The sequence below is a fragment of the Solanum dulcamara genome, chromosome 1 (genome assembly GCF_947179165.1).
Source record: "Solanum dulcamara chromosome 1, daSolDulc1.2, whole genome shotgun sequence".
In the NCBI taxonomy this organism is placed as follows: domain Eukaryota; kingdom Viridiplantae; phylum Streptophyta; class Magnoliopsida; order Solanales; family Solanaceae; genus Solanum; species Solanum dulcamara.
Genome location: NC_077237.1, coordinates 84,213,239 through 84,227,683, shown reverse-complemented (window position 1 = coordinate 84,227,683; position 14,445 = coordinate 84,213,239). Strand labels below are relative to the sequence as shown.

At 32.2% G+C, this 14,445-nt stretch overlaps 2 protein-coding genes across 2 annotated transcripts; one reads left to right on the top strand and one right to left on the bottom strand.

The window, feature by feature from the left end:
- Positions 1-294: 294 nt before the first annotated feature.
- Positions 295-5,837, bottom strand: LOC129881047 (NEDD8-conjugating enzyme Ubc12-like). The gene is made up of 6 exons (XM_055955371.1): positions 5,656-5,837; positions 2,992-3,105; positions 1,316-1,424; positions 1,064-1,142; positions 847-963; positions 295-772 (listed from the first exon to the last, which is right to left on the bottom strand). The coding sequence occupies exons 2-6, from the start codon at positions 3,098-3,100 to the stop codon at positions 635-637; spliced, it is 552 nt and encodes a 183-aa protein (XP_055811346.1). The 5' UTR covers positions 3,101-3,105; positions 5,656-5,837; the 3' UTR covers positions 295-634.
- Positions 5,838-12,137: 6,300 nt separating this feature from the next.
- LOC129881039 (protein LYK5-like) lies at positions 12,138-14,339 on the top strand. Its single transcript, XM_055955360.1, has one exon. It carries the CDS (start codon positions 12,194-12,196, stop codon positions 14,078-14,080), a length of 1,887 nt encoding a protein of 628 aa, XP_055811335.1. The 5' UTR covers positions 12,138-12,193; the 3' UTR covers positions 14,081-14,339.
- Positions 14,340-14,445: the final 106 nt, after the last annotated feature.

Here is a 14,445-nt window from a genome sequence, read left to right as displayed (position 1 = left end):
AATGTTTTTCTTTTTCAGTCAGATATATACATTTCACTTTTTAAAAAAAATTGAAATAAAACAAATAAAAATAAGAATATTTAAAAATTAAAATAATGTCGTTTCACATATCCAGTGTAGTCACAAGTAGGATCTGAAAAGAGAATAGTGTGGACACATACTTTACTCCTATAAGATAAAAAATTTGTTTCCGATAGACCCTCAGCTCAAGTAAAAACAATACAAAGACAATTTGAAGAAAGAAACAATGAGAGTGAAGAAGGCAAAATCAAAATGCTAAAGAAAGCATAACAATGCATATTAAAAATAGAACAGTTACTGCCATAAAATAATACGATAATTGACGCAAGATATAGCAAGTACATAAATGCAAATTGTACAAAACTTCATCCAAGCAGAGGTCTCTACACCTTCAACCTTTCTTGAATGAGTTGTTGCAAAGTTTACACTCTTTTATCATACAAAAAACTTTCTGCAGGTTTTAAGTTTTTACATATATCTAATCACATTTTGCACTCAATCTTTTTCACAATGACCACATGTAAAAATGGTTCTGCATCCAACTTTACAGACTTTTGAGAGCTCTCAACTTCCGGAGGAGAATCATCAACTAATCAATTCTCTATTCGAGACGTTACATGCAACGTTGGAAGAACGTTTGCCCTACATATCCTCCAGACATTGCCCTTCTGACATTGGACTCGAACATCTTCGGGTTGTCACTCAACACAGCAGCCGCTTCATGATTGAGGGGATCCTCGTGATTGGGTTCCTGCAGAATCGGAAGTTCTAAACTACCAACTACTAAAGTAGTTTAGTACATCAAACTAGAGGAAGTTAAAGTACCGTGAACAGATGATATAAGCCATAGATTATTGTGTTGATGTTGAGCACAGGTTTCCAGTCTTCGCGAAGAATGTTGAGACATACATTGCCTTCCAAGTCGATGTTCGGGTGGTAAACCTGCAAAATCCGAGTTACCAGAGCTAATGATAAACAATTGGAGTCTAAATTCATTCTTCAAGAAATTAAAAGAGAGTTGAAAAGAAAAGGCTATACCCACCTTCGTCTTGCACTTGACCTTTGGAGCCTCGTGAGGATAGATAGGAGAAATATGGAAAGAGAAGACAAAAGTTCCACCCCTGAATACGAACAAATAATACAATGTATGTTACAGCACCGAGGAAAGCTAACTTGAAGTGCACCAAACTTCCATACAAATAAAAGAGCAGAAAGGCACATCCAAGTTGAAGTAAACTTTTTTCAGGAATTTACTCCATTAAAAGAGAGAGAATAGTTCAGCAATACTACTTACATATAATATCCTTCATCGGGCCGAATGGTGACTTCAAAGTTCATGAGGTCATCTTTTCCATTAGGGAATGCTATGCTACATGTTTTAGGTAGATTTAGTTCACTGATATCTACAGGGAACAAGATAAACGTTACGGCCATCACAATTTCATTGTGTGGAAAAAAATAGAAGCCAAAGAAATAGTCGCCGGAGAAAAAGAACCACCCGGAACAAAGAGATATAAATAGATTCCTTTTTTAGATTCTTTTTAGTAAGGGGAAACATTCTATGATGAATCCGAGAATGGGGCAATGAAGGAAGAAACTGATACAATCATTCATGAACTTTCGTCAAAAAGTTTACCAATCAAAAGAAGGGGAAAAAAAGAAGTTTCATTAGAACGTGCTTTGCATCAAGCAACAACAATCTTCTCTTTTCACTCTTCCTCTATATGTGAGAGTCACATGCAGTTAGCTGTCACATACAGAGGTTCAAGCAACATCAATCTTCAACAGCGGGTGGTCAATTTTAACACAACTATCGCCTCTATACAAGTAAAAGGAGTCAAAATAGAAATGATAATGAATGACATCAAATCTCCAAAGCAATATACGGGAGATTTGGGAAACACTTGAATGATGAAATATGAAATTGGGGGAAACTCCAACTTTCACTGCCTTTTGGCCTCCATTTACACCAACCCTCCTCCAACACTCCAACCTCCCACTTCTTACCTTCACTGTCACAAAGAACAACCTTAAGAGGGTTCCACTTCGACACACATGCTGGATGCTAGAAATACAAAGCAAGGACCTGTTAACTAGTAGCCGAAGGACGCACTATTCGTGAAATACTGAGATCAATGACACCCACCACCTCCAGTGAAGTACTACATTTTCTATTTTTTGGTTCTTTTTTTATCAGGAAGTACTACATTCTCTCTTAACTTACCATTTTTTCAGCCTACCACAGTGTTATCGAAAGCAAAGAGCACAAAAAATCTCTAATGTCTGTTGGGGCTTTAAGCACAAAGCGCAAATAAAGTGTGAACTTTAATGAAAAAAGGCACAATGGAGAAAAGGGACAAACATATATGTTTAATCCAGACTAACAATAATAAGCATGAACAACAAAAATATGGACAAAGAAATTGAAAAAAGATAAATAACGATATAGTAAAATATCAATTGTTTAGTATCGCCTCTTCAAGAGAGGCTCATGGAAAGAAAAAGTATGTCTTAGAGCCTTGATGACGACACTAAAGCACACGTTAATCGAGGTGAAGTGATCAACATATTTCACGCCTCAATTTAGGGCTTAAGCGCCTTTGGCAGCACTGGCCTACCGAGATTACCGAAGACCTTTCTCAGGATCATCTTACATTTGGAAGATTCTATATTCACTACACACTGCCACGTGTTTCCATGGTACCAAAGAGGAGAAAACTGGTTCATGTTATGAGCCACAACTTCTCATGTCTCAAATTATAACCAGAGTACACTATTTCATCTTAAACTTGACATGGAAGATCTATAAGGAAGGTAAACACACAACTGAAATGAAACCCTTGCTAATCAAATCTTAATTGACCAATTTGGCATGCAGAAAGAAATAAGAAAAATACCTTCATGAAACGAAATGGTTAAAGTACTTATTTGATTTAAAAGATTTCATGAAGAAAGGGGAAAAGGGAATACCTTTATGAAGACGCAGCTCTCCTGCACTTTGTTTCTTAACCTGTGGCTTTCCATTTGCGTTTTCAGCAAGCTCTCTCTGTTTCTCCTTTACTTTAAATAACTTAATCATGGTCCCTACAAAAGCAAAATGCATCACATTGAACCATAATAAGAATTACGAGATAAAATACATGAAAAATGAGTCTTCTCCATCTTTACATTTATAAGTACAAATAACAACACGTACGTACGTAAAAAAAAAAACTAAAAAAAAAACTGCAGTTGTCAACTAAGCCTCCACCCCAAAGTATTTGGGTTCGAAAATATAAATCTTCGGTATCATTACATGTTATTCAAGTCCATTTCATATTGAATAATAACGCAAATTAGAAGTTCTCTAGAACTAAAGGTACTTCAAAACTCGCATTTATTCTTATAGCGATAAACAAGTCTTTAATCAATATAAAAGGATTCCTCATATACACTAATATTACAGGTTTAAATGTAACAACAAATAAACTTAATCTCAGCAAGTTGGTATCACTTGAATGGATCTTTTACTTCTAACATATTGTGCTGTGCTTGCTAAATCTGAGATTTAAAGATTGTAAGTCTTCTGAATCAACTACCCTCCTGTGCTAATATGAATAAAGAATAGAAAAATCATTTCTTTTTATAACTAGCCAATGTTTCAGCGAAATATTCCAATAACTCTTCCAAGCTTTAAAGCAGAAAACTAAAACTAAAACTTTTGTGTTTTTTATTTCACTACCATTTAAGCTTTGGAATTTTGTATCCTTTCGTTGCGGGCGTTGGAAATCTTTCGAAAAATACTTAATCACGAAATCTGTAGAGAACTCTTGAAAGCTTGAGGCGTGTCAAAGACACTATTCTTAAGGATAGTTCACCCTGTGTATGTGTATCCCCAGGGTTCAACAAACTCTTCTAGTATAAAACTAGGAGCATAAAAACTAACAAAGATTTATTTAAAAGAAAACCCAGCATTCAAGAAATGGAGAAGAAGAGATTTTGTTTCTTAGTACTGTCTATTGATTGTCTCACTAACCAAAGTGGAAAGACAGAGAGAATATATAGGATTAAATAAGGAAGAGATGCCAACATCTGAGAACAAAATATAATGGACAATGGCTCACTTTTGGAAAGTGTAACCCTTTGAATATTGCAAATGCCATTGAAGTCAATTGAAGGCTATTCAAGGAATTTAATAGATGGAATACGAGAGAGGATTAACTAGAAATATAATCTCATAATAATAGTTATTCAATGGCAAAAAAGCAATTTGCATAACAGAAATTCAAGTTGTTTTTTATGGACAGAGGTGAATCTGGGATTTCTAGAACATGGATGCACCAATAAAAAAAAAAGAACGAAACTTGTATTAAGTATGAATTGATCCCTAGTCCTCTAGGTAAATAACTCAACATTCAACCAAGTGCACCATTTAGCCTTCCTATAGCCTATAGAAAATATTTACATAAAATACGTAGTTCTACAGAAAGACCACAGATTCACATGCCCCAGTTTTAGGCTATAAATTCGCCGCTGGTTATGGACATTAAGAGTATATCAATAATGAATATTCCCTTTAGAGATAACACTATTTTTTCCAACAGCGGGTACTATCGCTGAACCTATTCGCGGCCAGAACTAAAGATAATGATCTTAAAAGAGATATACGTAGACAACCCTGCACTCAACTCTAGCTTGGGACAATTTCCCAAGTCAAAAGTAAAATTCAACATCAATCAAGCTTGCCCTTTTCTGTTTTATCATATAGCAGCATTATTTTGGAAAGACGCAAGGAAATACTTGAGCTTTAACAAAACTAGAGCAATTGAACTAGGAAACAACAATTGTAGCTTCAAACACGTATTCCCTCTCAAAAATAACAAACTGGCTATGTTGCTCAGGCTCTCCAAAAATAGTGCCGCAATTGTAGATTCCCACGGGTGTGCCATTCTTTTGGAAAGACACAAGAAAATACTTGAGCTTTAACAAAACTAGAGCAAATAAACTAGGAAACAACAATTGTAGTTTCAAACACTTATTCAGGCTCAAAAAATAAGATCACAAACTGGCTATATTGCTCAGGCTCTCCAAAAATAATGCTGCAATTGTAGCTTCCCAGGGGTGTGCCATTACTTTGGAAAGACGCAAGAAAATACTTGACCTTTAACAAAACTAGAGCAATTAATGCCACACCAGTGGCACGATCATCCAAAAATACACTACTTTGAGAATCCGACACACCAACTTTGAAAAGTCCAAACAACGTATCAACCAAGAACCAACATCTAATAATGCCAAAAAAAAGAACTTTTTTTGAGAGGTTCTCTAAACTAGCACTTTTTCCACTACCCACAACTTAAAAAGTTAACAACAACAACAAATTAAGTCAATTTCAACTATAACCAAATAAGAGAGACCATCAACTAAGATCAAACACGCCACCAATAAACATAATATCTGGACAAAATTCTTGAAAAATCACAAATTTATCAAAAGGGGTTCAAATTAAAGAGAAACCAATATAATTTAATCGATTTCACGATCTGGGTAAGAACAAAACTGGAAAACAAAAATTAAGAACACATACAAGAACCTTATATCACTGAATCTGGAAAAAGAGAAATAAAACTACAAGCAAATAGCTCAAGAAAATACCAAGATTATGTGAACCTCCTACTGCTGCTGAGATGAGAAAAGATTGAAGAAGGATGATGGGGTCTCTCTATTTATGGAGAGAAATAGTAGAAGAGAATCTGAGAAAGAAAGGACACTGAAAGCAAAGCTTTTTTATTATTATTATTAACTTTAATAGGAAGGTATCTTCTATTGGATGCACACTCTATTGTCTCCCCCTCCCCCTCTTCTCTTGTGTTTTTTTTTTTTTTTTCACGTGGTGTTCAGTATCAGAACAAAGACATTTCATATTTAGAACTTGAATATGAGATTTTTTTTCTTTATAGGTTTGATCAAATTTAAATTTATGTTGAAAAATTTAAAATGTTTCTTAATAAAGATATTTCGTACTAAAAGTTCGAATACGAGGTCATTTCTTTTGAGGTATGGTTACATCTAAATATTTTTTAATAAAGATAATTTCATAGTCAGAACTCAAATATGAGTGATCATTTTTTTTAAAATTTAACTAAATTTGAATTCACATCGAATAATATAAAATATTTCTTAATAAAGATATTTCGTTCTCGGAGCTCGAATACGAAATTATATCTCTTGAGGTCTGATTATATTTGAATTCGTATTGAAAATCTAAAACATTTCCTAATAAATATATTATTTGATATTTAGGGTTCGAACATGAGATCTATCTCTTGCTTTCTTTCTTTTTCTCTCTGATTGTTTAAGTAATTATTTTATTACATATGTATTTGAAGTTAATAGGAGTATTACAAAATGATGGTGAAGAATTCATATAGTTTAAACATAAATCATGAGCAATTTAGAATCAAAATGATATTGATTGTTTTCATATATAGAATGGTGAGCAGAAATGATTAAGCTAAGTTAATCGAGTAAGTCGATATGAATCTTACTATAGTCAAAAATAATTGAATTGATTTGTGAGTAAATTTAAGTTAAAGTCTTTTATTTTATATTAATTTAATCATTTTTTCTTAGGTGACTAAAAGGCTATTTATATTAATGGTAACAAAGTTGTCGAGTGATGAAAAATACTTTTAAGTGTTAAAATTTAATTCACAAATAAATAGTCATTTATGTATTATTATTTAAATATAAGCTTTAAAACAAGAGATAAAAACTTTAATATTAATATAAAAGAAGGGGCATTTTCACACTCTTGAGTACAAAATGCCTAATATATTGGGTGATTTTTTTATTTTTTTTTGTAACTAACTTTTTATTAATCACCAAAAGAGGGCATTACAAATCTATAGCAATTTAACTCACATTGCTATTTTTGTATGAAACTCCAATGTAGCAGCTACAACTCTAATTCTAGAACATTAATTGTTGAAGCTTTGCTTGGATGCTTAATTTGGCTCTCTCTCTTGCAAGTTCTTCCCATTGCCTTCTCTTGGCTTCAAAAGTTCTCATGTTTCTTTCAATTCAGATCATATAAGTCACTTCTGCATACACCATTTTAAATATTTTGAGCATTTATAGATCTACCTTTGGAGGATGCTAGTGCCCATTCAATATGATTATCCAGTTTGTTGTTGGTCTCCATTGTCACTTCAGCCACATCATAATTCTTCCCCATAATCTTTGAGTGAAAGGGCAATGTACATACAAGTGATCCCTTGATTCTAACTGTTGTTGGCAAAGCTTACATTGTTGATCAACTACTAGTCCCCAAGCATGCAGTCTTATTCCAGTACTTTAGCTGGAATAAGGAACAGCTGGGACCAATATGATTGAATGCCAAACAGAACAGCTTGAATTAGTTGTAATCTCCCAGCATAGGAAAGCTTTCTAGCCGTCCATAAAGTGATTCTTGCAACTATTTTCTCTGCAAGAGGAATCCATTGAATCAGTGAGAGTTTTTTAGTGGCTAATGGGATACCCCCAGTACTTGAAAGGAAGTTGTCCAAGAGATAGTCCAGTTCCTCCAAAATAAATGGAACTTTTCCCCAGATTTGCTTGCAGACCAGAAGCTTGTGTGAAAGTTTCAAAGCATTCCATCAAGGCTGAAACAGATTGTAAATCCCCTCTAGCAAATCGTCTGCAAAACATAAGTTTGGCACATGTAGGATGATATGCAAACCTTGTGTTGTCTGTCAAAGTGCTAATGATTCTACTTAGATACTCCATGGCCACAACAAACAGATAAGGAGATATGGGATCTCCCTCTCTCTAAGTCCTTTAGCAGCACTAAAACGGGTGGTAGGTTCTCCATTTATCACAATGGAATAGCTTACAGTTTGAACACACTGCATTTATCCACTTGTGAATTTGGAGGGAAAACAAAGCTCATTCATCAAGTGATGTGAATCATTACAATATTAACCCCAGAAAAAAGAATCATTACAATATAAGATTATTTACATTTCAAATGACAAATTTTATTTTTAATCTTGACTTCCCTTTACATAATATTTTTAAAGTATTTTTTTAATGACTAAAATAGCCAAATTCAGATATTTCTAAGTGCAACTTTTAGGATATTTGGATGAATTTATATGTTGGTCGGTGCTTTTTTGACTTTTGTACGTATTGATAGATATTAAAATTGCTTATCAGTGAAGTTGTAGATTTACTATTTGTTTTTTTAAATGGGTTGATTTTTAATTTTTTTTTTCCTTAGTAATTCAACATACAATGTTTGAAAGCACGGAACATAGATTTTCAAGACCAATTTACTTTCATAAATATAATCACAAATGATGTTCGTTATTTTATTCTTTTGATAGAAATTTAAATTTCATGAATCATTTATGAAATTTGAAACTTCAAGAAACATTCAAAATCTGACACAATAGATTGGAGTTTTACTTGTCAAATCTTCAAACTCTTGCACATGCTAGAGTTGTTTCCTGTTTCAGCTAAAAGTATTTTGTCTAAATATTATTTTCACATTAAAAATTTCTACATTCCAATAACCTTTGAGTTAATATTTGGTCTGAGGACAATAACTGACTCAAATTTAACGGATTTTTAGGTCATGTTTTCATAGTATAGTTTGCAATCTCTTAGAGCATGTTTGGAAAGCCATAATGTAATTGAGATTTGATATAATTGGGTGTAATTATATTTTTTGGCGTATTTGGTAGACCAAATAATTATTTGGTAAGAGAAGAATTGGGTGTAATTAAAGGGGAGTAATTACACTCTTCAATTTCCAAGGGAGGGTAAAGAATTGATGTAATTACATGAAACTTTTTATAATTCTTCTTTTATTTATATTTTTTTATTTTAATTTATTCTTTAATTCTACTAATTTTTTTTAAAAAAATATTTTTATTATTCTAATATTTTTCAAGTATATGTTTTTTTTATATATTCCATTTTATTCTCATTCTCAACCTTTACTTTTTCATTCCATGCAATTTTTCATATTATTTATTTATTTATTATTCTATTTCTTTTTAAAAATATTTTTGTTAGTATTCTAATTTTTAAAATCATATTTATGTACGTTGTGTTAAAATTTGATAGAAGATCATTATGTGAAATTATTTTTTTTGAATTTAGAATTTATGTCATATTTTCAATTTCATTTGTTTTAGTACTATTGACTTGATATTTCACATTGCAAAACATTTATTTTTTAGTTAAACTTGATAGATTATTTTTTGGTCAAATGTTTTAATAATTTTATGACATTATATTAATAATATTAACATTTTTTTCAAACATACATTTCATGATGTTCATAAAAATCTTATACTTTTAGTTTATTTGATTAAATTATTTAAAATATACTAATTTAAAAAATATAAATAAATTGTTTTTTTAATAATATTAGTTAAGAACATATGTTTATTAATTAATATTTAATTTAATATCATCTATAAAGATCCTTATTTGTTTAATATAAATTTTAAATTTAGAAAATTAACTTTTATTTTTAAAATTTAATATAACCTTGTAGTTATACTTGTGCAATCAAATAGAACAATTCTAATTACACTGAAATTATACGGTGGCAAACAAATAGGTCATCGTAATTACTAAATTGTGTAATTACTAGGCTAGTAATTACACCAATTTCAATTACCAGGTGGCTTTCCAAACAGACCCTTAAGGGGTCGTTTGGTACAAAAATGAATAATGCAGGGATTAATAATGTAGGAACTAGTAATACAGAGATTAGTAATGCATGAATTATTTTTTATCGAGTGTTTGGTTCATTGCTTCCCACCTAATCTTGTGTTTGACTTAAAACTCTATGAAAAAAGTTTCTTTCCAATAATAACCTTACAATATTATGGAATTTTTTATTTAATGTAATTGGATCAAGGTAGATAATTGTCGGGCAATATTTTTTTTTTTTGCGGCCTTCTAAGTTCTAACTAGCTAAGAGAAGAATAATTTTGTCGCCATGTTTTCTATTTTCTCACTTGAATTATTTGAGGGTAAATAATTGTCATCTTAATAAATTGATCACCCATAAAACGTCAATTTTCAATTTAATAAAGATAGATCATCTACTTTTAAAATCAAAAAGACGATAAATAATAGGAAAATCGAATAAACCATCTACGCTTACACATAAAAATTGCAAGTTGTGGTTTTTAATATGAAGTTAATATCTTAAAAAGGTCACTCAACTTTGAGAATTTTTCTACCAAAGTCATTAAACTTTGTTCTGTATCAGTAAAATCACTCAATTAAGCCTTTATATCAACAAAATCACCCAACTAAATTAATTATCAAAACAAATTGACATGGCAAAATATATTTTTTATATTATGTAAATGAACCCACAAATAAATAAAATTTAAAAATTTGACATGACAATTTTTTTTTGTATATATATTATGTAAATATGAACTCACAAATAAATAAAATTTGTAAGCTATTCAAATAAATTTACTAGTACAAAACTACAAATATAAAACATAAAATCAAGAAAATAAATAAAATTAATAAAAGAATTTGAGGGGTATTTTTGTCTTTCTATATTTAATCTCATGGTATTAAATCATATGAACTAAACAACTTTTGGTTGTTTAAACAACTTCTGTTGTTTGAACTAAACAACTTAGGGTTGTTTAAACAACATCTCTTGGTTGCTTGAACAACTCCTGTTTATATAAACAACATATCATCTCTTCTCTTCTCTTTTCATCAATTTTTTTTTTATAATTTTCACAATCAAATCGAAGTGAAGGAAAAAATGAGAATGACAACATCCGAAGAAGAAGAAGATGAAAACACAAAAGGTTTGAAAAGAAAGGGAAAAACGGAGAAGAAAAAAGGTAAAGAAGTTAAGGAAGAAGAAGATGAAAGGAAAAAGGAAGAACAACGTTTAAAAAAATGGAGAAAAGAAAAGAGAAGAGAAGAGAGGAGGGAAATGGAGAACAGAAGTTTAAAAAAATGGAGTAAATGAATGGAATTTAGGGTTTTATTAAAAGTTTTTGATCTTTTAATTTTTACCCTAAACTTTTAAATATTCTAATTCAACCCCATCTTTTCATAATTAACCTCTAATTAAATATTTATAACAAAAGAAAAGGAAAAAGAAATAAAAATCTCTTATCCTTCATTCCACTCTCAAAGATCTCTTTTACCTCATTTTCCCATTTAACACTTATTCATCGATTAGTTATACATAGGCCCAAAATCCTACCAAACATAGTACTTACCAAATATAGTACTAAATAATATCATACATAATATACATGGATTATTTCTTCTAATACATCCTACCAAACAACCCTAAGTGTCATATTAAATCCATGTGTACGCTTCATTATCTTATAAGTCCATGTGTACGCGTCATTACCTTACATTTATGTCATAATCTTTTTTTTCATGGCTTAAATCTATAATTTTTTAACCACTAGCATCAATTTTTACGTTACACCAGGATTCCCCTCCTAGAGATCTGATTAGCTTCAAAGTTTTGCAATTGAGTCGTATCCAGTCAAGAATGGGAATGTAGTATTTTAAAATTGAAGGCAATCTATATGCAGATTTTGGGTTACTTCATACTGCACTAGCAAACAAATCACTCATCAACTTCTTCTTTTTGTTTTTTGTTTTTATGTATATGGCTTATAGGTTGATTTAGAGTCACTGACAGTGAGTTCAGCATAATTAGCTTCTTTTTTTACTCAATAGTCAAGATATGTTTTTACTTTTTAGCTACAAAAGATTAAATCTCAGTAGATCATAGCAGCAGAACCACTCAACCACTTACAAATTACAATACCTTATCACATATTTAAATAAATAGTCTGCAAGAGATTTTACTTGTCACTCGATGGAAATCTCTATCTACCATCTTAAAATTTCTAAGATGTCCCTTGAATGGGAACATAAATTTTTCTTAAGAATTAATAGACTATGGACAGTTGAGTCAAGAATTATTGTCACATCTGCATTGATTTCTTTAATAATCCCACTTGACTTGGTAGTCTTCTGATAGGATGACACATTCCTCTTAGCTTAAAATAAATTACTAAAGCAAATTAAGTCTGAATGAGACATAATATTTAACAATATTTAATAATGTTTCACGCGTTTATACTTGTACATAATACAGCAAAATATGTTCACAAAGACCAATTCCTCCATGTTCATATACTTAATCAAGAAAACAACAGCCATGAATTGGCTTCTGAATATTCTTTGCATACTAAACTTTCTAATTTCATGTACTAAAGCTCAACAAGAATACTCAGGTAATTCAGTATTGAATTGCAACAACGAATATGAAACGAATTACTCTTGCAATGGCAGAAATTCCACTTGTCAAGCATTTCTCATATTCAGGGCTAGGAATCCTTACAATTCAGTACCTGGAATTGCTGCTCTCCTGTCTTCAAACATATCTGAGATTGCACGTATCAACAATGTCACGAGGCTCACTGTTTTCGCACCAGAAAAGGAGGTTATAATTCCAGTGGACTGCTCTTGTTCAGGTTTGTATTATCAAGCCAAAACCATGTACTATATCCCAGCTCTTATTGCAACATACTTTATGATAGCAAATAATACTTATCAAGGATTATCAACCTGTAATGCACTAATACGTCGAAATAAATATGATGAGTTCAGCTTGAGACCTGGTCTTGAGTTGCAAGTTCCTCTCAGGTGTGCCTGTCCAACAGCAAAACAAGCTGCAAAAGGCTCAAAGTTTTTGATGACTTATTCGATTGATGTTGGCGATGACATTCTTAAAGTTAGCAAAAGATTTAATGTAAGTGTAAGGAACATAGTCGAAGCAAATGGATTCTTGGATGAAAAATCTACTGTATATCCTTTTACAACCATTCTAATTCCCCTGTCTTCTGAACCATCAAATTTAGATACCGGAAATGAGAATTATAGAAAACCAATTAGGTCCTTTTCACCCCCACCTGCAGCTAATGTTTCAAAGGGAAAATCAAAGAGAAATCTTTACATAGGTAGTGGAGTTGCAACAGGCTTTATTCTGTTACTGCTTGTGGTTTCTTGGGTCATCCTTCTTTCTTTCTTTAAGAAGGGGGCTAGAAAATTTCCACGGATGTCTTCAAGTCATGAAGACATCCTCGTGGAGATCGCGAACATTGATCATGTCCCTAAAGTTTTCAAGTTCAAAGATTTGAAGCATGCTACGAGTAACTTTGGCTCCAAGAACCGGATAAAAGGATCTGTATACTGGGGAGGGTTTAAAGGGGAAATCTTAGCAGTCAAAATGGCAATCACAGACGTATCTAAAGAAGTGAACATGCTGCATAAGATCAATCACTTCAATCTAATAAAGCTGTGTGGCTATTGTGAACATAAAGGCTGCTTCTTTCTTGTCTTTGAATACATGAAAAATGGCTCTCTCAGGGAATGGCTGACCAGAACCAAGTCTCGAGATGCCATAAGCTGGAAAAAAAGGATTCAGATTGCGTTGGATGTAGCTAATGGACTTCATTATCTTCACAGCTTTACCAAACCAGGCTACATCCACAAGAACGTCAACAGTAGAAACATTCTCCTCGACAGCAACATGCGAGCAAAGATTGCAAATTTCAGTCTTGCTAAAGAAATGGATACATCAGGCACAACTTGGGAGCTTGTGGGAACAACAGGATACATGGCACCTGAGTACGTTGAGAGAGGTTCAGTGACTTCAAATATGGACATTTATGCCTTTGGAGTTGTACTGTTGGAATTAGTCACCGGACAAGATGCTGTAATTGTAGAGGAAAGTGGAGAAATTCTGCTTTCTGCAGCAGTAGCTGCAATAATGGAAGGAGAAAATGCAGCAACTGAACTGAATGGATTCATCAAAGCACATATGAGGGAAGATGATGATTTGAAAATAGCATTTCCGGTAGCAAATTTAAGCTTAAGATGCCTGACTCGAGAACCATCAAATCGTCCAAGCATGGAAGAGATAGTATCATGTTTACTGAAGATTCAAGTTAATGTACATAAGGCAGAACAAACCAGTAAGAATTGAGAATATGGACATAGGAGGGGTTTAACTAACTCCAGCCTTGTTTATTTTGCATTTGTTCTAGAACCTAGTCTAAGGCCTCATTTGTGTTTATTTAGATTCATACGTCTAAATTCTGAATACACACCTTAATATTAAGTTCTATTGACTGTTGAATGAGCCCTCGGCCACTTGTGGTGCCTAATATTGAACAAGTGACGCTCATCTTGATTATGCAAAATCAAAAGCATCAACTTTTTATGATTGATGCCATGACGTTCGTCGATGCCTCGTTCAGAGTGTACATCAATATTTGCTTCCCCTCCAATACATTGTTCAAACATGTATCAAAAGTACATTAAATACGTGTAAGGCTAAACATTGATATA

Coding starts and splice junctions, on each gene's coding strand:
- LOC129881047 (XM_055955371.1), bottom strand. CDS start 3,100: ATGATTAAGTTATTTAAAGTAAAGGAGAAACAGAGAGAGCTTGCTGAA. Junction 964..1,063: donor AGGTCAAGTGCAAGACGAAG/GTGGGTATAGCC, acceptor CGGATTTTGCAG/GTTTACCACCCGAACATCGA. Junction 773..846: donor GCTTATATCATCTGTTCACG/GTACTTTAACTT, acceptor CCGATTCTGCAG/GAACCCAATCACGAGGATCC.
- LOC129881039 (XM_055955360.1), top strand. CDS start 12,194: ATGTTCACAAAGACCAATTCCTCCATGTTCATATACTTAATCAAGAAA.